The 23418-nt window shown below is 39.4% G+C and overlaps 2 protein-coding genes across 5 annotated transcripts in view; one reads left to right on the top strand and one right to left on the bottom strand.

Moving 5' to 3' along the window:
• The window catches only part of MTMR1 (myotubularin related protein 1), a 38980-nt gene extending 22167 nt beyond the window's left edge, over positions 1-16813 (top strand). For all 4 annotated transcript variants that reach the window (XM_074600666.1, XM_074600668.1, XM_074600667.1 and 1 more), the window contains 3 exons: positions 1748-1861; positions 3444-3620; positions 15553-16813. In XM_074600666.1, the coding sequence (XP_074456767.1) occupies positions 1748-1861; positions 3444-3620; positions 15553-15717 (456 nt within the window). In that variant the 3' untranslated portion in view covers positions 15718-16813. The remainder of the gene's footprint in view (positions 1-1747; positions 1862-3443; positions 3621-15552) is intronic.
• Positions 16814-19398: 2585 nt separating this feature from the next.
• Positions 19399-23418, bottom strand: part of CD99L2 (CD99 molecule like 2) — a 39961-nt gene continuing 35941 nt past the window's right edge. The window contains exon 11 of the mRNA XM_074600671.1: positions 19399-23037. Coding sequence (XP_074456772.1) covers positions 22973-23037 — 65 coding nt within the window. The 3' untranslated portion in view covers positions 19399-22972. The remainder of the gene's footprint in view (positions 23038-23418) is intronic.

Genomic DNA, 23418 nt, shown 5'->3' with positions numbered 1-23418 from the left:
CTGAAAAAGAGAATTTGATAATCTTAAGTTGCTCTGTGTTTTATGAAAACAAATGGGTGGGTGCTTGAAAAGAAGCCAGTGATTTGAGAGAGGAGCCCCGGTGTGAGCACGCTGTGCTGTTGAACAGTGCGTAATCCACAGCAGAGTCAGAAGAAGGAAGGGTCCCTTTCATTTTGTGAGCCATGATATTGATAATTTCCTTACTCAAAGTTTTCAGTTGAAAGTTGGTATATCTTAGCTTGAGAAATCTTGCAAAGAGAATGTTTTTGCAATGTTTGACTTAAATCAATCTTCTTTCAAAAGAACATTGCTTAAATCTTAAATCTTTCTGGGTTTAATGCAAGCACACCCATTGTGTGTTAGTCAACTCTACTTTCAACATGAATAAACATTTGCCCTTCATAAATCACAGATGACACTGAAGAGGAATTTCTGGATCAGCTAGTTCATCCGCAGTCCCAATTGCTGCGTTATTCCTCCTAGCTATGCTTGTCGTCTTTCTTTTTTTTATTTAAAGCAGCTCGTGAGTCACTCGTGCCAAGGTGTTCAGTATTCTTCAGTGGCACATAACAGACACCAGTCCGCTGCTTTCTTCAGATCTGAAATACTGACTTGAGATTTCTCCATATAGCAGGAAGTTCTTCCTTATGAATCTAACTTTGCATTTTAGACTTTTGTAAAGATTTACTCCTTTAGTGAGAATGAATAAAATTTGTTTCATTTGTCCTGAAAACTAGTCTCTTGCAGCATTTTCATGGTAATGAGAGAAATGCCACTTCTTAAATTTTTCTTTAGTCTTTTAATTTTTTTCTCCTAAATGTTTACCATTCCGTGTCTGTGTTTGAGACCCTTGTCATACTGAATGCAAAGTTATTTTGACACATCAAGCAGTTGCCATATGTAGTCCTATCATAAAATTTGATTGAAGAAGGACCTTCTCCATCTGAATAGGTAGCAGCCCATGCAGTTTGCATTAATTTCTTCCTTTTTGATTTTAGAGCACTACAGATTAAGATATGGCTTAAACATTTTGGGTGTAGATTCCTAGAATGTATCAGGTAACCTCTACTTGTGAGTGAAATACCTAGTGATGCTCAGCGGAATATCGGGTCTTTCATTTCAGATGTACGGGATTTACTTCCCAATATAAGAGAAGAGGGATTAAAGGCTTATTGTACATAGCCAATGGTAAACTCGAGGGGTGAAATGGAGAAAAGTAATTTAGTTGGGTAGAAAGTGAAAGAAACATTTTAAATATATGTTAAGCACATTTTACATGCGGTAGTCTTTATTATCCAATTTATTGCATGTTAGAATAGGAAATAAAACTCTTATCTCCCCCCCCCCCAAAAAAAAAATGATGGTGTTGTCCTATAACAAGAGAAATAAAGCATATGTTGAAGACAGTTTGGGGTGGGTTAGAGCAGAATACTGTTAGAGCTCCTTAAAATGGATTGCTTTGTGTCACCAGTTTCACATTAGCTAATGTTTCTATGTTTGTATTCTAGTATACTTGCATAATGAATGTAAGGTTTGTCTCCGAGGAGTATTTATAAAGAAGTATGTAGGTGAAATGTATTATTGCAGTGGGAGTTACTGAAATTGCTGAGTTTTGCTGAAAATAATCACTAAACAAGAAAAAAGATCTTATCTCAATCTTTTGGTTATTTCTTATGACTGAGTTTCTTCCTTTCTACATTGCTTAAAATAAAGTTTAAAGTAATTTTACCATTTTTTTTTATTTCAGTTTCCTGCAGCCTTTGAATTCAACGAGTTATTTTTGATCACCATTCTGGATCACCTTTACAGTTGTCTCTTTGGCACTTTCTTATGCAACTGTGAAAAAGAGAGATTAAAAGAGGTAAATAATTAGGGTGATACACATTCTTAATTTGTTGATTTTGTATGAAAAGGCTTAGTGTAAAACACCTAAGAACATCTGAGCTGTGGTTTTGGGTACATTTGTCACGCAGTCTTAAAAGACAATGCGGATATGAAATTTCATAGAGTCATAGAATCATAGAATGGTTTGGGTTGGAAGGAACCTTAAAGATCATCTAGTTCCAGCCCCCTGCCCTGGGCAGGGACACCTCCCACCAGACCAGGCTGCTCAAAGCCCCATCCAGCCTGGCCTGGAACACTTCCAGGGATGGGGCAGCCACAGCTTCTCTGGTAACCTGTTCCATTTCATGATAAGAGAAATACACACTGAATACCCTGCTATTAAATGAGGTGGCACTGATTTTTCTTTAGTTATTATTTGTTCAGGGATTTGAGGATTTTAGAAAGTCCTCTTTAAGATATTTCTAGCCAACAGATACAATTTTAAATAATCATCATCAAATTATATTCACATTTTTTTTCGCTATTTCCAAAGGAACTCTAATGGATGACTTTGCAGGTCACTTTAGGACATAATTAGATGGAACTTGTGGTTGAAGACTATGGAAATTTAAAATATCTAAATGAATGAAGTTTGGACTCAATGAAATACTTTGAGTTTGGAAAAAAAAATATTAAATGCTTGTTAATATTCCAAGTACACTTTTGCTTACTTTTGGCTTTGTTGTTTTTAATACTTCATATTTTTTAAAGCAAGTAACAATTCATTGCCATATTTAGCTTTGCAGGTTTTTTTGGTTTATCTCTGCTGCTTCTGTAGGGAAAAACTTGCATGTAAATACCACAAGATGGAGCTGAATAACACGTTCTCAGCAAATGTAGGATTTCCAGACAGCTTTCTTTCATAAATGAATAGTCAGATGCAATTCTCAATAAAGAAATGCAATTTAATACGCAGCAGTAGTAGAAACACATGCTTTACAACACTGAAGGAGTGTAAAATTGCAAGATGAATCTGATGTAAATTCAGATTTCCAATCCTTGATCTAACCATGATTATGCTGATTACATCTAGAATAATACTACTTTCAGAAGTGCAAATAAAGATAAAATAGACATTTTAAAGCATAATATCAATTGATGGGAACAAATAGTGACAGTGGGAGAACTGAATAATTATTTTTTCACAGATGCTTTTTTGGATCTTCCAAACTACATATCCCTTCACTGATTTTCTTGTCAAAGCTAAATTAATTTTTTTTTTTAGTTGGTCAGTGTGTAACCATATATTTAAGTAGCTGTTAACATTGCTGTAAATTATGAGTAGTACAGCTTTCTTTTGCTCAACTAAACCTTAGTGTCTCTGAAAATAATATGCCTGAATCTCCTTTCTCAGTTAGCCTTGGACTAGAGTAAGCGTTCAGATGTTTTACTGAAGTTTTAAGGTTTAAGGCTGTTTAACAATCAGCTACTGGAATTGTTCTCCGTGCAATTTTCTGGTAGATAAGGTAAATTGCACGGACAAAATTACTGATATGTAGATATTAACCTCATATTTTAAGGTTTTGCAATCCATGTAATTAATATTTTTTTCCGATCAGGAGGTAAGCACAAAGACTGTATCGCTGTGGTCCTATATAAACAGCCAGTTAGATGAATTCACAAATCCTTTCTATGTAAACTATGAAAACCACGTGCTGTATCCTGTTGCCAGTCTGAATCATTTGGAACTATGGGTGAACTACTACGTCAGATGGAACCCAAGGATGCGGCCTCAGGTATGAGCTTTCACGTGACTTCTATGTTTCAGTCAAGAGCACAGAGATTTAAAAAAAATATTTTCATCGTGTCGAGTGAAACATTTAATTTCAAAAGTACTCATCTGTTGCACATATTTCAGCTGATAGGGAAAAAGGTGATTTTCTTGAAAAAGATGCGAGATGTGTTCAAACTTGGTAAAATGATGCTTTCATTGAAGTCACCAGCAGAATAGGGAGTTAGAGTACCACTTATCAGCTTGTGTAAGGTAGCAGATTAACAGTCTTCGTTGTCAGAAGATGACTTTTATAACACTTCTGTAATACTTTGTAACACTTTTTAATACTTTTATTGCCTTAACCTTCTTGTAGAGTTTAGTGTACCTTTTTTTTTAATCATGCTTTGCCCTTTACCAGCAATGATATAAAATATAGCGGCAGTTTCTGAAAGAATTGGACTCCGTACTGACTAATTTTGTAGGCTCTCTAAACTTAGCATCACATAGGCGCTTGTTTTCAATTGACCTTTACAGTTTCAAGCTGGCATGCTAAAGATTAAACACTCCCTGTACATGCTCCTTGATTCATCCAGTATTTGTTCTTATAAGTAATGCCTGCTATTCAGTTAAATCTCTGAATCTCATCAGACAAATACTCCATATGCTCTCATGCTTAGAAGTCTGAAGAAAGAACATTCAGTTTGTGTCACAAACATAATATGTCTGAGGGTGCTACACCATCTCTCTATTAAGGTAACTTTCCAAGGTACCCCCAAGCATATTATGATAAATCACCTGTATTAAGTGACTGCTCGAAAGCTGCTTTCATCTCCTAGCAGTTAGAATGAGACACGAGTTTCAAATTTATTAGACATCCACAAGTCAGAGGCAGTTGTAAAAGATGGTGTTCCAAGGTAAGTTTCAAGGACAGTACACTGGTAGAAATCCTGGCATCTGAGAAATACCTTTTAAGGTCCTGGAAAAGTCTGGATTGCTTGCTTTCTCACGGAGGTGTTTCCTCGGAGCTGCTTTATTCCCCTTACGTGTTCTGTTTTGGTTGATGTAGTCCTATGACTGTTAGGTACCTGCTAGGCGTTAGCATGTGTTAAAACTTGAAAGGTGGTGTATTTTAATCTTTATGGTTTTAAAGTAAAATTGACAACTGCTTTTTAGCAGAATATCATCTTTCCCTTAAACTATTTGCTGAAAAACATTTGCGTGGTTTATGCACATTTTAGTATAATCAGCCTGCAGCGGTGCCAGTTTATTACTTGTATTTAATTGAGATCCACAGGCCCTGAAAGTGAGCAGGCTTTGTAAACACACGTGAAATCTAGTCCTGGTCCAAAAGAGCTGAGGGTGGGGAAGAGATGACATAATGAGAAAACACCAGAACTGCCATACACTTAGTGGCAAGCTCTGCTCGCTGCCTCTCTGCCGGAGAGCACTCGGGTGCTCTCACACGTGTCAGTCGTTGATCTTCATTGGTCTTTGAGAACAGGTCCCTCAAATCAGCAGGTTGAAGGTAACAAAATTTGATGATCCTGGTAACAGCCTTAACTTTAGTACCACCTTCTTTTCTTGAATACAGCTGTTCCGACTTTTTAGATCTACCGCGTTAGCTTTGTCTTGTGAAGATACACCGTGCCTTTCCTCTTGTCTCTGTCCTGAATTTATGTGATATTTGTGACAAATATTCGGAAGTGTTTCACATCTACTTGGATAAATTCCCTGCAGAAATTACAGTTTTTTGTTGCAGAATTGTGTTCCCCAATCTAATTATGAAAGCACAAACTCATGCAAAGAAGTAAATAATAGCCTTTATAATCACAATATACTGAGTTTGCACTCTTCTGTGTTTGCATTGTCTAGTTTCACACGCCGTTAGCCGATTCAGTAGCATTCAGACCCTTTCAGTAACAGCAAAAAAGACAATCACCATTGCGACGCCCAGCAGGTCTTCACTTATCTCCAGTGAAAAGATTTCTTAAATAATCAGTGGATTTATTAAAAGAATGGGTATCTCCACCTACTGAGAAAAGGTGTTTTTGTTGAATAACTTTTAATGTGGTTCTTTTGTTTTTCCACTGGAATAAGAGAAAGTTAAATATTTAATGTTACTGAAGAGCTCTCTGATGAATAGCAATTCAAGGCAACCTCACGTACTGTTTTATCAGCTCCAGAAACTCCTTTAAGAAACTAGAAAATGCTTATTGTTTTCTAGGAGCTCACCAAAAAGGAGGAAGGCCTAATTACATGAGTTTAAGGGAAGATGAAGAATATTCCTTTAATACAATCAGAGTGGATGTTTGATACCCATTATCAACTTCTTTATATTATGGGAGGGGAAACTCGTAAGAGCAAAAAGGGCAGGTTTTGGCTGAGGCAATATTTTAGGTTTTCTAATTTTGGCTTTCTTAGTGAGCGAGCACTGAATTTTTAAACAAACTGAGTGAAGTTAATCATTGCACTTCATTGACTTTTCTATTGGAAATGAGCATACATCACCTTTAATTTTTTTTAATATGAAAATTACTGAATGCTAACTGGAGATAAGCATTTATTTTTGCTTTGTTGTACTCTGTCTTCAAATCTCTGCCTCTCACCAGACCTCTAGGAGTACAGTAAGGTCTGATCATATTCGTCATTGTGCTAGGACATAGAGAGTTCAGAGTTACGTTCTGTAAAGAAACGATTGCTTATAATGATATATCTTCAGTTCTATCTAAGTTTTGTGGAAGGCTGAATCGGTGGTTTTAATGGTGTGTATTTGCATCAGGAGCCTCATTTTAGGCTTATGGCTCTATTGCAGTAGATGCTGTGCAATTAGGTGACACACAGGGTTCAAAGCTCAAGTGTCTGAGAAGTGAATGGTGTGGAAAATTCTAGGTTAAATATGGACGTATCTTGTAGATTCCCCTTTTGCTAAACTGTGCTTCAACAAGGTCATTCTAATTCTTAAGTGAAAAAAAATGTTCCTTGGTTTCAGTTTGGAGGTGTTACATCATTATTGACTTCTTGTCCCAAGAAAATTAGATAGATTTTAGCCCTATCTTATTTGAGTTCATTGACTGAGGTTTTTTTCAGATTTGCCCTTTCCTTGGGTCGAGAAATGTGTATACGTATGTGACTTGTGGAAGATAAGCTCTTTCATTCTCTCATATGGAGGTGTGTGCCAGTGGGTACCTGCTACTGGACTTAGAGATGACCCTACCAGTCTGTAATAGATAAGATTGTGTGATGCTTTTGAATTTTTTCAGTTGATGTCATATATTTCTCTTTCCTTTCCTATGTAGTCATTCAGACCCCTTTACACCGGTTTGAGGAGTTCTGGCTGCCAGATGTCAGTTAGTTATCTGCCTGGGCAACTCTGGAAGGTGGGGAGAGCACAAGAAATTATTTTCCTGAATATGACTTCTGCAGGGGCAGTATTTTTGAAATAAAATACTTTTACAAGTCATATATGCAGAGCATGAGTAAAAGTTCTGGTCCTTTCAATTCAAGCTGTGCCTTCCTATGGGAGAGACAAGGAAAAGAATGTATTTTAGTCACAAAATTTACATAGTCCATTAGGATATGTTTAGTTGTTTTTACGCCTTCTGGGAAATTACATTTTAACCCTTGGAATACAGGGCTTAAGCTTGTTTTGTTTTAATTATTGGGGCTTTATTAACTTTTCTTCAAGCTCTGATCTGGAAATGTGCCCACTGTGCTAGAGATAATATCACAGGAATCCCTATAAGTTTTTCAAATTCATTCTTTTCTCGGTGTGTGTGGATGCTCATCTAGAATATAAGGCTGGCATTGTCTATAACCTAGAAATTCAATTCACCTACTGGAATGGGATCATCTGCTAAAGGCAGTCTTACGAGCTTCCATGAAGAGCCAGGGGAAGCCTGTTCATAGGTTAACAGTTGGCTTAAAAAAAAAGGAAAGGAAAAGGTAGGAATAAATAACTGTTCAGTATATACAGAAATGATCTGGAAAGCACATAAATAGGTTACAATGATTGCTGCTTTTTTTTATGCTGTGTATAGAATTGTAGAATGATTTGATGTGTTGAGCAGTTGAGTGATGAGATGTCAGATGAACTTCAGTGTCAATAAACACAAAATATTGCATATTTAAAAGAACAAATAAGATGCTAAGCATCACTGGAAAAATTTTTGTGAATAAACTGGAAAACATAATTACCGAGATGCTTCATCCTGCATATAACAGGATAGGACTTACTGTCTGGCTTGTGGGTATTATTTATACCTGCCTTCAGTCAAGTTGCCTAGCATTTTCCTCTCTGAGCATGTTGATGTTGGTTGTAGTATTTTCAAAGTTCATACATATGATTTAAGACCATTTTGTGGCAGGACAAAGCCATCATATGGCTCTGGAAATGCTTGGCATTGCTGGTCCATGATCCATGGTCTCAAGTCTATCTTTTTGCATGAAAGCATGAGGCAGGAGATGTCAGGAGAAGGAATCACCTCGTGGGTTAGGTAGCTGAGTGTTGCCCTAGCTAAGGAAATTTCATCCCTGCATTTATCGTGGAGTTTCTTGTGAGACAAGGCAAGTTTCCTACAGTACCTGGTAGTTTCTATCTGGGTGTCTATGTCAAGATTTCCAGTCTGGTTTACTGCAGGTAACTTGCAGCTGCGGATAAAACTCTCAGCATTCAATTGATACGGAAGAAAATAAAGACTAACTGCTTATCCTGTGTGCTGAAAGAATCTGTAGTTATTTAAGAAAAAAAAAAAAGATTGGTGTCCCGTAATGAGCACAGCATCAGAACATGCACATAAAGGGAGAAACTAGTACTGTACAAATAATCTTCATTTTTGGAGTCTCTAACATGTTTTGAAGAGCAAGCACTCAAAGCATTACTCTAATCTATCAGATGTCTAAATGTAAATGGGCTGTAGGTTTTAACAAGCCATGGTATCAGCCTGTAGCGTGTAGAGTTTCCTGGGTCTGGAAATCTATATAGTTGTTTGCAAAAATCTCTGTTCCAGTTCCCACATCATAGGATTCATCATTTCTGTTTGCTAGTCATTGCTTTTCCAGAAGGCCAGGGGGTTTTGCTTGGTTTCCCTGGAGCATACCGCTACAATAAGTGTGGAAGTATTGATCATTATTGAAAACTGCTGTTTTCATCATTTGAGAATTCCTTTTTCTGTGAGTATACTGTTAACTAGGTTTTAAAAGCAAGTCTGTCAGAGTTCCAGCTCTACATGAAAAGGAACAAAAAGCTCAAGTGAGAGATATTGTTGTCTTTCCAATGCACGGAGCCAGTTTTTGAAAAACCGACAGTCTTAAGTCAAGCAATGAATTTAAAATAACCATTTTCCTCTGCAGCCTTTCTTCCCTGTTGCTAAAATAGATAAAGTATACTCGCTGAACAAGACAAAATGCATTCACTGTTGAACGATTTTCATGTGAATGACTGTCCTTGAGCTAGTACAGTAATACACGGTAGATATCCATCCAATTAAGACTCGGCAGTACTATAAGTGAGTAGCTATTATAATTTCTTTTATACCTATCCTTGTGTTGACAAGTTTTGCTATCCAAAAGCACTCCAGAATCCTGAAGGATTGCTTGGGAATGAAAACCTGAAAATCAATACTGAAAGTGAACTGTAGCAATTCTGTGAAGAGGAAGGTTTGAATTTTTTAGGAAATGAAGCTGTCTTACGTCTAGAAGTTTTTTATGTGTTGTGGTATGTATATTGTATAGCATAATTATAGTTTCTGTGTGGGCATAATTAAAAAAACCCAACTTTATCTTTCCTCAGGTCCTCACCCAGCAGGAATAATTTATTATAACTGTGAAGTGGTGTGTTCTGAGAGTTACAGTACACCAGGTTCTGCTTTTGATGAACACGTGGATAATTCAGTTTAAAAAATGGTTTCATATCAATGGTGTTTTAAGCAATAAAGAATGTTTCTTTAATATATTTAAGCAATAAAGAATGTTTTAAGTATTTTTCAGCTCATTATAGGCAGCAGGTGCCTTATCTTTAAAGTGTAGGAAGAGTATCTGCTTTTGAATCAAATAGGCAGCAAAGCTAGCTAATCAGGAAAATAACACCCCGTCTGTTTTAACTGATTAATTTTCAGGAAGCTACAAAAAATCAGTTGTTTCTGAGCGAAGACCGCTACTTGGCTCGCTCAATTTTGCGGCATTTTTCTGTTTTTTGCTGACTGGGGGCGGGGTTTCAAATATTGCAAGTATGACTAGGAGTGGGAGGATCATCTCAAGTCTTACAGGGGGAAGAGGCTGCTCGTACCAGGGAGAGGAAACTCTCTGGAGAGACAGGGCAGCTGGCAATAGCCTAGGTATGGAGGGGAAGGGAAGGGAGAAGTGCAAGAGTAGACGGTAGATACAGATGAATAGACTGTATGAGGAAGGGGGATCAGGTCCTAAGTTTAATCATGGCTTGACGCAGAAAAGTTGGACTGGAAACTGAAAATAATGTTGAAATGGGCAAAAATGTGAATTTGTTATTCTTCTTAATTTCTGAGTCAATATTACAGTAGCAATTAAAAGGAAAAAAAAAAAAAGGCACTGAAAAATCTTCTTGAGGTGTTGCAGGTAAATTCTTCTCTGGCTTTTACAAAGCCAGGTCTTTGGTTAACACCTGGAGCAAGGTCAGACTCCCCAAGGATTCGGGCCCTTATCCCCACTGCTGCTGGCAAACCCCTTACTTGGATTACCAAGTACTCACCATGTACCAATACTTATCAAGTCCCTGCTTGGACTGTATTGCTAGCTATATTAGATGTAAATGCCAGTTTTGTTTGGGATTGATCAAATTCTGATCTGCTTTTAGTAAATTTTATGTAATTAGAGAAATTTAATTTTATTTCTTGTAAATAGTCAAATTACAGAATCTTTTGATGAAGTTAACCCACCAAAATCTGTTAAAAGGTGGTACATTCACCTTTATGTTTCTACTTTATTTTTTACTGGAATGTTTTGTTAAATACTGGAAATGAAAGTTACTGTTTTTCAGCACATTGAGGTGATAGTTTAAATAACACGTGAAAAACATCCTGAAGACCTAATGAGCAACGGCCCAGCCAATTTTCCAGCCCAACAAAACTGCAGATGCACTGCTGGGTTAGGTTCCATCTGTGTACTGCGTAGGCTCCTCTTGTGCAGCAGAAGTAGGTCTTTGCTTTCCCTTGGAGTAGGGACAGAAATGACGGGGACCTGGCTGTAGTGGCCGGGTGTTGCCTAGCAGCGTTACTGCAGCAACACGCTGGGAAGCTGCTGTCACAAAGGAAAGGATGCACGCTTTTCTGAAAATCGGCTATCCATACAGGGGAGTAAAGCGGCAAAAAATAACTTGAGTGCAACTGAGTGCTGGGTCCAGAGTCATCTTTTGAGCTGCCACTCCTAATTTGAGAGGTGGGATGAGAGTGTAGAAAACGGTGTATCTGCTGTCAGACTCCCAACACATTCATCTCGGTCAAATCAATTATACGATTTCTTAACAAGACTGTAATAAAAGCTTGCCATGGAGACATTAGTTGTGCTGTGCAAGTACACACTTCTGGGGTGAAGGTGGTAACAAGATCTTTTAATAAACGATCTTCTCCAAACTTCTTGTTCCTTGCAGAATGTGTCACTCTTCCTTTTATTCTAAACAATGGCAAAGTAGAGGAGAACCTCGTTCACAGCAAGCCATTAGGGGTGTTATTGTGAGGGTTGTTGGACCCGTTCCTTTCTGAAGGCTTTATTTGAGAGAGGAATCACACGCTGAAATATAATGGTGTGAAGTGACTAAAATGGAGGTAGTTATCGGTAAGAATTTGCACAGGATGATATGAGGAAACACCAGCAGCAACAGCTCTGCCTGGGAATAAGTCTTTAGGAAATGTGGAAATGAACTAAACTTCTTTCTTATTATTATTGGTATTTTAATGGTTTTTGTGAAGATGCTTCATGTACCCTTCCTCCTCCTTCCAAGATGGAAGGAGGCTTCCAGAAAGCTGCATAATCCAAATAAATTCTATTTGGTTCTCTTAATGGCTTCATTAAAAAAAAAAAAAAATACACATGACTTGAGGTTGAGGCTTTGTGTTGGGCGTTTTCCCCCTTTTTCCCTCCAGCACCACTGTCTATCTTTTCATTCTCTACGATTTGAATTTGCTGCTTTTTTCAAAAAAGGGAAGTTACAGTAGCGGAATTGAAGACATCTGGGGCAAAACACAGCTCCTCATGCTAGGCTGCTTTTCAGGTCTCTTTTGGTAAGAACGTCTATAATAATTTTTTTATATCTTTCAGCTGCCTGTACCACCTTTTTGTTACCCCATGAGTATGTAATTTGAACACGGACCTTTATCGCTAATAAATCGGTTATTGTCAGCTGCTTGAAAATACTCTGAAAGCGCTAAAGATTTCTCTAGACTGAATTTGACACGTTATTTCATGAAATTAAAGTATGTGTCGGCAGTTTAGTGTGTGAAATCTATTTTCAGAATTTCATCGTTTTACATCAGTGCGCATCTGCATGATGCTGTGTTAAATGAGAATCTTTTCCTGGGAAGGACTTGACATTAGAAAACCATTCGTGTTTACGCTACCATATGAAATGGCATGATGATATTTATGTAGAACTGTCTCGCAGTGTTTACATCTAACATGCACTTATTGAAAGATGGCCAACATTTTAAAGGTGACCCTTTTTTTTTTCCATTTTAAGACTCTGCCTTGCTTACAGCTTTGCCAGACTCTAATGATATGTATTGAGTCACCAAGTATGTGTCTCTGCCGGAATTGTTTTGTAAAACTTTGTCCAAGAAGACTGAGTTGCTTATGAGAATGTGACTAAGAAAAATGTTTTCCCATATGAAAATATTGGTATTTTAGACTTCTTTTGTTGGGGCAAGGGGCTGTTTTTCTGTAAATATTCCATCTCTAGGGCAAACGTGAGATTTTAGTAAGAGAGATTATGTTTCAGAAATGTGCCTGCTCATATCCTGGAGGAAATTCATCCAATTTGGAGGTCTGAGGCTGGAACAATCTCAGTGAATTCTCAAGGCCCGAGAATAAATGAGAGTAAAAGGACTGAGAGATGGATTTGATACAGAGTCTACGAGAGAATTGTGACAAACTGGGAATAGGAACTAGGAGTGAATAATGCTCCAAGTGTTGGAGGTCTTTGCTTTTCTGTTCAACCCATGGAATACAATCTGAGAAAGTAGGTGGGAGGGGACGCCGCTGCAGACAAAGAAAAATCGTCCCGAGGGTGAGGGAGCAGGATGCTGCTCTGGAGAAATGAAGTTTCTCCCTGCCTTTCCCGCAGGATTCCTCTGTTGTAAGGGAGGTACCTGGAGCAGAATGTTCACCGTGTCTGTGCTCCTGGTGTACTGGGTGTCCTGCTTGATGCCCACAAGGCCGAAGTGCAGAATTACAAACTTCTCTGTTAAAGCAATTTGAGATCCAAGCTGTGCAAAATTAGGAGGTGTTTGCTTCAGATCCTTGTCTGTAAAAGTGGAGTGTTGGTACTCCCATACCTCATTAGAGTACTGCAGAAATAAATTTGTTTCTTGACATGAGATAAAAGTACAGAAAAGGAAATTTTATCATTTTAAGTTCAGAAGAATAAATAAAGGATGGGGTCAGACACTGCAAACAAAACTAAATATTGAATAACTGCTCACTAATTGAGTAGCATCAGACTGTGCACTGAATAAACGAGGAATACAAGGGGAATCTAGTATTTTAATGTTTATTTAACCAACGTTTTATACAGATGTACAGGAAGGCTGAAATGAGTTTGAAGAAGTAATCTTCATTCTGACACCTAATTTTTTGAGGGTGTTATTTTTCAGCCTTAATGCTGAAGAGGTTTTTTTGTGACTTGAATATACACGGACTTTTAAAATGCCATTATCGCTATTTAGCTAATTTATTTAAAGACAGTCCTGTTCTTTGAGGTGGGCATGTGGTGTCAAAGTTTGAGCATGCATCTTGTTGAATTAGGTTCTGGGGGAATGCAGGAGAAGGATTAAGATTTGCAGCCACAGTTTTCCTCCTTGCCAAATTCTGCAGTGGCTTTTGTGTATCCTGAAATGATTTGTAGGGGGTTCCCCAAAAGCCAGTCGTATGGAACTGCTTTTTATGAGTATTTGAGCATTGTGCAGTGGAACACACCAGCCAATGCCCGTGTGAAAGGTGTCTAGGAGAAAGTGGCCTGTTACGCTGAATCATGATTAAGCTGTGCAGAAATCAGGTGTACAAATCTCCCGTGACCCAGGGCTTGCGTGACTAATGATACCAATGGTAAATCACTCTGTTCCAGACCTAAGTGCTTCACAAAAATGTCTTCATAAAGAAGAAATCTGAAGTGGGAGTGTATGAGGAACGGATCTTTTACTTGAGGAAAGAAAAAAAAAAAACAGAAAGGGAATGCTAATTCCAGAAAGTCTTGGTCTTCAGTGAAATTTGAATTTTCGGTAGCGCGTAGTACAGCATCTTGCACAAGCTCCATCACCAGACTTGGTTTGCCATGTTTTTAGGTGTGTGCATTTTCCGTATACCACCTCAGAGAAATGAGATTGGCTTTCTGCTTTGTGTTTTAGTGAAGGAGGCTGTTGTCTGTAGGCCTTACTTGCCAAAGAGTTTGTGTGGCAGACGCAGGAGAAGATTGCAAGAAGAGAAGGAATTCATTGCAGACTGTTTGATGTTATTTTATTCTTTTAAGTTAGAACTAAGATTAGAAATGAAGTGGTATTTTCCCGTTGCAGAAACACGAGTGTTAGATTTTGAAAATGTCAAAATCACATGCATGGATTTTTTGTGAACTTTCTCTCAAAAGCCTGAATTCATATAACCATAAATTGTGACCGAGTTGTGTGTTGATGGCAAGAAGAGAAACCCTTTCTGGTTTTTGATATCTTCTTCACATAGCACCCTATGAGAATTTCATGCTCAGGTGTGCATCCCAGCGCCGTAATCACTTTTAAGCAGCAGGAGGTGATCGTGGGTGAATGCGTTTTCCTGGAGCCTGGCATTCCATAATCCTGGGGTATAAATTACTTACAACGTCTATCAATCCAAAGATTTCCCATTGCTGCATTTCCCTGTGATTGTCTCGCCAGCCCAATTAAATTATTTTCCCATCTTGCTCTTTCCAAAAACTATAAGCAATTAGAGTTCATACAAGATAAATTAAAAGCAATCTACAGTCAAACTTTTTTGGCCTTTCTGTGGCATTTGGAAGGAGGGGAGGTCTTTTTGTGCTTGCCTGAGATAACAGATCCAGCTGCAAAAACCAGCGTGGCTTGCATCTTCCTTTGGCCGTGATACAGCTGAATGTTCCAGATGAGCGTGAGCAATGTGGAGAAGTCTGAGGCAGAGAGGTGCATCTCTGGAGGCTTTTGGGCACTGTAAGAAGTAGAGACAGAAACCTGATCCAGTTCTACGAGAGGTTTATCAGAGTGTGACTCCGGGAGGCCCACCACAAGCACAATTCACTTGGCTGCTGCACTTCTCTCACTGACAAGCTGGACGGGGTCAGACTCTTGGAAAGGTGCCTGGTTAGAAGAGTAACAAGATGCTCTGTATGGAGCCTGCTTTGTGAACGCTGTTCTTTTTAGAAAATAAGTTCTGTCCCAACAGGCAGAGGAAATAGATCCCCGGGAAAGGCATTTTAAGTTCAACCGAAAGTGGTATTGATAAGGGATAGGGGTACATTTACTGGAATACACTTGGTAGCCCATCAAGACCGTTTGCAAACAGTCTTTTGAACAGGTTTCCTGCCAACTGTGTTGTTAGAAAGGGACAGTTTGCTGAAATGTTTAATTTCAAATGACTGTCCCTAAATATTGATATACTGAAATTCATAGGTGTTGGACTCATTGCGTTACTGAAGGAAACAGTGGAGCACTGCTTGAGAAGGTGACTCACTGTGAGAGTCAAAATAAGCCTTTTCTTTCTTCACCCGGCAGGTTCCAATCCATCAAAATCTTAAAGAGCTCCTCGCCATCCGGACGGAGCTTCAGAAGAAGGTTGAAGATTTGCAGCGGGAAGCCGCTACACGATCCATTTCTTCCTCCTCTGATAGAGGTTCATCTCCTTCCCATTCAGCCACACCGGTGCACACCTCTGTGTGATGTGTAACAAAAGCCATGTGAAAAAAATCGTCAGGTAACACAGAGAGGAGGGTGAAATGCTTTTCCCATCACAAAACGAGTGCGAGTGACTTGTAATTGCTATGATCTACATGCCTTACTCTGTGTCTGGTATTAGCATGATGAGGCCAAAAAGAGCTTCAATAGATGTGATGTATTTTCTTGTTGGCAGTTCCCACATGTGTTTTGACATCTCTAGCTAAATCACCAATTGTGAAATGAAACTTTGTTTTGAGCAACTAACAATTTAACCATCCCAAAAAGGAACCCATCTGCCAAGCAGACAGAAAAATGCCTCTCGCGCTGCCTGGGGTACCGTGCCTGGTTGAGAGAATCAGGTTAAATGCCACATGATGCTTACACAGAACACAGAACGTTTTTCTGAATGGGAGCTCCTTATTTCACTCAGTAATATGTTTATTTTTTTTGCTAGAGCGTTCTATTTTTTTTAGGTAATTAATGCACTTGGAAATTGATTTTAAAAGAAATGTTTTCCAGTGTAGTCAGTTTTACATTTTGACTAAATATGCCATTAAAAGTGGATGAAGTTAAGCTGGATTTATCAAGTACACCACACTGACTTGTATGATGTAATATATTTGGTAAAGCATGTATTTTAGGTTTTTTAATGCCTTTTGTACAAGTTGAAATAAAGTCTTTTGACTGTTTAGCTTATTGTTCAGTTTCAGCCTCCTGAGCAAGGGGTAAACTTATTCACGTCAAAGTCTTGTACAAAGTAAAAAGTTTGTTTTCTAGCAAATGGTAATATTTGGGGTTGGAATGACACCCAGCTGTGTAAATTGTATAGTCTGTATAGCTCCACATTTTGTTAAGCGTGTTTTGTTTTGAAGTGTACACACAAAATGCAAAGCTGTGTCCATTTATACACATGTGTATGTGATGTGAAACATATGCACGCTCCCGTGCTTTTAAGCTGGAAGTTCAGAAAATGGATCCTGCCTGTCCAAACTCTTTTGAAGACCTTAACTTGTAATGACTTTGTGCGGCAAAGTTTTTAAATAATATGATCTTAATTGGTTTTCTGGAAATAAAGCCTCTTGGCTTTTTGTTTTTTAAATTGCTGCTAGCATTTTTTTCTGTAAAGTGAATAATTTAACGGTGTTTTCATATAAAATATACATTTCCAACTGTCTTTCATCTCCCCCCTAAAATATTCATATCAGAAAGATTTGATTACTGTAACATCCAACCTTTTAAAAAATGTTTCAGTGGCTTTCTTGGAAGGCCCAGGAGTGGTGCGTGCTGAAAATTTTCCCTGGATTATTTTCCTTGCTATGTTTCACGGGAATCTGGTTCTTCTCCTTAGGGCACTTAAATACTGCAGCTCTGCTTTTTGACTTGTGCTTGCGTTGTCCAAGTTCTGCTAGCGCGAATTCAGCCCCGTTCTGGAGAGCCAGTTGATTCTATATGCTGATTGTGGTTTTTGCTGCCTGTGAGTATTCATTTATTACTGGGCATTTGTTCTTAACGTGCGACGGCGCTTTCCTCTTTCTCTGCATTCATATACGTGGTGTGTAGTTTATGCGTAAGGCGAGCTGCTGAGCGCTTTTCCAACCTCAAGGGGAAAGGCAGATGTGCTGTATCCAGTCTCGTAAGTTTACTGTGCAGTGGAGGGTATTTCAGCGTGTCCTTTTTATTATCGTGAATGCTTTTCATAATAGATACTCACCTACAAGAGCAAAGTTTAGGAAGGCTTGCAATGTTGCAACCCTTAATCGACCGCAGGCTTTTTATAAATGGATGAAAGATGTTTCCTTGTAAAAATGGTTCTGCTGAACAGTGTGCCAGCAGTGAATCCTACGTTGCCAAAATATGTTGAGCTGGTATTGAATTAAACTCTTCCATACTTCGGATTTCCTTGACATTTTAACTGTATATTAAAGTAAAGCACATTATCTCTAAAATGCAGCGCTAAAGAAAATCTTTTGAAGTTTTCCTCTTCGTTGCTGCTAACAATCACAACATTTTCTCTATAATTACTGTAAAAGTGATGACTGGATTAGCTTGAGCATTCTGAGATTTTTAAAGCTTAGATTCCTAGAGCTAAAATCTGCGAATTCGGTTTTGCATAGAAGAATACCAGTTCTTTCAACCGACGGGCTGTTTATCCACAAGTTCGAACATCGCTGAGCGAGTCTGCTGTGGGCTGAAGGGGGAGCAGCGGGCGAGGGGCCTGCTGGGGTACGTGCGGGCACGACGGAGGGTCTTCTGTCTACTTAGCGTGGAAATTTTCAAAGGTGTTACATAGCTCATATACGCTAGATAAAACATAGCTTTATATTGAAGAGGCGAGTGTCTTTGTACTCAGCCTGATGCCTGATAAGCAGATTTTTCCTATTGATTTAACAAATCTGTCATTAATTTTTAATTTTTAAATAAGGCAGCATTGAACTAGTTGAGGAAAGGGCAGAACCCCCTTTCCTGTCTGATACACCTTGGACAGAACTATTAACTTCTCATTCAAAAGCAAGGTCTTTCTTTGCTTTGGTTTTTGGTTTTGACTCTGCCGAGTATAAAGAGAACGTGCAAAGACAGCAAGCAGTTAAATTTGGCCTATAGGATTTTCTTGTCAATGACACGTGAGAGGGGGAACAACCTGAATCTGCTCTCCCAGAATGGGCTGAGGCCTCGGTGACCAACTGAAACATTTTTTGATTGTAACGTAAGTCAAGTGAACAATCAGCACCAGACGCTTTGCTATTTTAGTCCTGTTTCAGAGCTGAATTACACTTTTTCCTCCTTTGTAGACAAAAGCAATTTCTTTTTTGTTGTTTCATTAAAATGGAAGGCTTTTAAAGCTGGTAAACACTCCTATCTGCCTGGTTTTGTTCCCTGCATAGGCAGCCTTCCTCTCAAGGAGTTAAAGCTTTAAACAAGAAGTGTTTGATTTTTCACTTATTTTCCAAGAAAAGCTGTACTAATTCATACGCTGTATGTAGTAACACCAAGAATGGCTGGTTCTCTAACAGACAATGGTTGTTGGGATCAAGAGCTCCCAGTCATTGAGCCCCACAGCAGAGGACAAAGTAAAATGGAAAATTTAGAGTATTCCCCGTGTACAGCATTTATGTTAAAAAGCAAAAAGGAGCATGCGTTTGCTGAGAGATCGCATCTGCTGAACTAAGTGGGTATCACATTAGAGATCTTTTGACTGCCGGATCTTGTGCAGTTGGGAAGAAAGAATTCCATTTCTACAAGAGGTATGAGTTGGAAGTAGCTAGTCCGAAATATAAACCACCTTTTTCGACTGTGAGACTAAGCGCTGCATCATTATACAAAGGTCAAAAGCTTAGTTTGCACCGCATGGGAGATTCATCTACTGGATGTGAAATTCCAAAGAAAACTGTAGGAACGAGAGGGACCAAAACCCAGCCGTGCTGAGAGCAGGCAGGGACACAGGGCGCTACCTAGAGTTTAGTTGCTGGGTGAGGCAAGGAGAGTGCGTGTATGTGTGTGCATGAAAATACTTCATTTTTATCATTAAAGTTTTCATAATGATACTCGTTTTCCTCACAAAGTCCAGTTTGTTTTGTTTTTCTAAATAAAGTCTTTAGTGTAGTTCTAGAAGAGGTGATGTACAATAACACCATTTGCTGTTTACTTCCAACATGAAAAAAAACCACAAAAAAAACAAGTCTAAAATGTCTTACTAGACAACTTGTTTTATTTGGTGTTTTCCAATGGTAGTCAAATTCTGATTTTTTTACCCCCGTGATCCTTAACATGCACATTAGCAAAACGAACCGTATCTTTTCATAGCATAACATCCAACTTTCATGTGGTATAGGTCGCTTCTGCAGCAGCAAACAGTGCTTCTGAGTTGCTCCTGAGTGAGACCCTCCCTCCAAAGAAGGGATGCTCTAATTTCACGGTCCCGTTGTTTCTGAACTTCAGTTGTTCCTGAACCTTCTTTCTTGCAGAGGCAAATTTTTAAAGCCTTTTAGCCTGTCAACTCATCTTACTTTTTTCAGAATTTGAAATGGTATTATGGACTAATTACATTTTTATCACAACAAATGAGGAGTTAAGAATGACAATATAGCACTTGTAAGGGTTCCTTAGCGCGGTTGCATGGAAATGACGGAATTTATAGTACCAGAAATTCATGTCAGAGTATTCTCAACTGAAGAATCTAAAACAAAGAAACTACTACAGTATTGCCAAATCTCAAATGAAGAAAATCCTACAGTATTGCCAAAGGAAAATGCAAGTAATTGATAAACAACAGGAAAAAAGCTAGTTAAATTCGTTCAGTTCTCTGTTTTCTCTGTAATTGAGAAACCTTTTCCGAATAATTTTATTAAAAATAGCTTTAATTAAGCTGAAGAAGCGAAGTGCGGTAAGAAAAAGGGCTCACAGCGCAGTTAGTGTGAGCCCTCTGAGCAAGTCTGTGTAGAGTTTTTGGACTCATAAAAAGAAAAAAAAAATCCCATTTTTTTATGGCCTTTTTAAATAAAGGATGAGAAAGTTCGTACCGTGTATACAGAACCTAAAGTGCAGGATTTTTTGAAATTCCATGTCCAGATTTGAAGAGAATAGACACTAATTACATGAAAGTAGTTAGAGAGGTCAGTGCTGGGTCAGTTGTTTCAGAACTTGGATCACGACTAGGGAAATACACAGGAATCCTCTCAGTTGCTCTAATGCCCAAAATATAAATGATGTATAAACTCCCTGTTTCTCAGAGACTGGTCTGAGAGTTCAGATGAAGGAGCCAGACTGCAATAAAAAGCAAATTGAGCCTTTACTGACATTTAGCGCATTAAGACTTTGACTTTTGTCCAGTTTTGAAGAGAAGACCAAGTTTAGTTTCTTTCCTTTGGTATATGTCAATATTTTCCTATTTGAAATCTTAGAGAAAGAGATCTTTAATCCTGTTACTGTAAATTTTGGAAAAAGTGCTCCCGTTCACTGCGCGTTTATGGTTTTCTACATACCTAGGAATTACACTAAGGTGTAAGTGTTCACCAAAGTCATAGAAAGGCCTTGGGGAACAGAGCAACTTCTGAGTTCTAAAAACTGGGTGGTTTTTTTCAGTGAAATAGGGGGGGTTTTGCCCTTTTTTTTTTTTTTAAACTGCAGTATTTGTGAATCAGACACGTGTTTCTCCTACGTTGTAGTGCAAGAGCTTCCTAAAGGAGGGGTAGGTGCTCTATCTTTAAGTGATGCTGGATGCTCCATCGCACTGTGCTCTAGAGCAACGGGGTGGGCAGGGTAACAGAAATGGGATAAACCCCATCACCTGCACCTACAGGAACCCCAGGCGGCGGGAAAACGACAAATGGACAATGACGATGACAAACGGTCACTTGATCTAAGGTAGGAAAATGGCTCCTGGCGTTCATCAATGCCGTGTGGTAACACATCATCTACAATAACTCTCTAAAAAACATTTTTCATGCTACGGCTTGCAAATGTGTTTGGTTAAGAAAGAAAAACAGGCGGTGGCGTTTGGGAACGGAGATGCAGCCTCTCGGCCGCGTGGCTCGTCGGCATCCGGGCTGCTGCACGGGATGATCCCAGCCCTGCTTCCTCCGGGAGAATCCTTCTCGGGGAGTGAGCGAACAGAGCCCATCCCACCTCTATTTCCTCTGCTTCCACTCTCTGAGCAGCCAATAATTAAATGTTTTGTTTCCTAATCCAAACACATTCATAAAACAAAGCAGCAGGAGTTCGTAGCAGTATTGTAGCCTCAGTATTCCAAATGCGCGTGAGGCACCATATATCCCTACAACTCATCTCCCTTACAAAAGGCTGTCGCTGTTCTGCTAGAGCTAGTGTAAGGCTTTAAAAACGCAAGTGTTAAAAAGAGCATAAAGAATTGTGCAGCTATTGCAAAATACTTCACCACGTTACCAGGCGATTTCCTTTCAGAGGGAGCAGTTGGGCAGCAATGCTCCGGGGCTCATTCACCTCCCGGCAAGGCCGCCTCCAAGTCCCGGCTACCTGAAAGCTGTGAATTTGTACATCCAACTGAAAGGTGGGGGTTTTTTTTTTGGTTTTGTTTTGGTTTTTTTAATACACATTCGCAAAATTCAGGATTTGCAAAACAGTACCAAATGCGCACATTTCAGGTTTATATATAAATCGTGAGTATCTCTTGACACCAAGTGAATTTCCCTTCACTTGAGAGCATGCTTTTTAAGCAATTGTTGATTTGGATAAATGTATTGGAAAGTGGCAGCATCCACACTTTAGCAGCGATAAAAAAGGGTTGGGGAGGGACTACAAATATAAACACAAATTCTTGCAGGACAGTGAAGTTCAGGTCTCGGTACCAGTACCACTGCTCTGGTGGTAGTGAGCGCTACAGCTCTTAATGGATACATAATTTGTTTTCTTTTGGGTTAAATCTGTAATTTGTTCTAGTGTGAATGAGATCTGAACCTGTCCTTGAGAGCATCCAAACACCCACGTTTTTCATTTCGGTGACGATCTCGTGTCACACGGACCAACTGTATCGCTTGGCACCTTCAGCTCCGTTCTGATCTCCAGCACAGAGCCAACCATTCAAACGGTATTTGCCAAAAGCGAAGGCTGCACACGCTGCTGTTACCTGTATTTATCACTTGGTGTGAAAAATCGGGTCCTTTTACGTGGTTAGAAGCCCAGTGCTGGGCGGTGGTGAAGCATCCTCAACTCCCGGCTTGGGAGCAGGGAATCACCTGCCTCAGCCCGAGGCTCCCCCGAGGACCCACCCGTAGGCACTTCATTTTGGGGTGTAGCTATGCCAGGGACCGGGATCTGCCCTCAGGAAACGTGCAGTTTTCATCGCTGCCGTTGGAAGCGGGGTGCCCGTAGCCGATGGCAGCAGTGGGCTGGAGGGGCTTTACAAAGGGCTTTGGGCGGTTTGCTTTGGATGGCTGTTTACAGGCACTTCACCGTCCTCCTTCACACCTGTAAGCTCTTCTGCTCCTTGAAAAAGATCTTGTCCCTTAATTGAAAATTGACCGCTGCCGACACACCTTCTATTGGTTTGCATACAACCGGACATCCAACCTACAATATTACTCCAATGTAAACATATACCTCTTTACAAAAAAAATAAACCACATACTACCACTCTAACCCTAAAGCCTAGAGCAATAAGAAGCCAGTTCAAGCTTAAATATACATTAAATAGCTTTGGAGTCGAATTAAATAAAAAGCTAAATTACAAGCATGTTAAGATCTCCATCTGCTGCTGACTGATTCTTTTCCAGCCCCGGGTCATGCTTTACATCTTCGCGCCGTCTTGTTTTGGTGGTTCTGCTGACTGTGTTTCCAGCACTGAGTATTTAACTAGGGAGAAAGAGAAAAAGCCGTGAGTACGATCGCACACGATGGAACCAGAGTGCAAGCAATGGGTGCCCAGTTCCGGATGGCTGTGCGTGACACTGGAAAAGCCTTTGCAGCAGCCTGATAATCTGTCACTGAAAGGAGGAGCACGCTTTTCTTGTCTAAGACACTCTCGACGGCTGAAAACATGAAAGCTAAATATTAACTGCCACCGTTTGCAGCGTGAGCTCCTTGGTCTCTTACCAAGGCTTTCCTTTGTGTGCGATAAATGGGGAAAAACACTGTGGTGGGTGTTTTGGAAAAAGCTGCAGCATCACCTAAGTGGCGTCTTCATCAAAGAGACAGAGCAGCTCCGTACAGCACGAGGGACTTTAAGAAAGTCCC

The sequence above is a fragment of the Larus michahellis genome, chromosome 9 (assembly GCF_964199755.1).
Source record: "Larus michahellis chromosome 9, bLarMic1.1, whole genome shotgun sequence".
NCBI classification, from domain to species: Eukaryota; Metazoa; Chordata; class Aves; order Charadriiformes; family Laridae; genus Larus; species Larus michahellis.
Note: the sequence above shows the minus strand (reverse complement) of the source record. Positions and strands in the feature narration are given on the sequence as shown.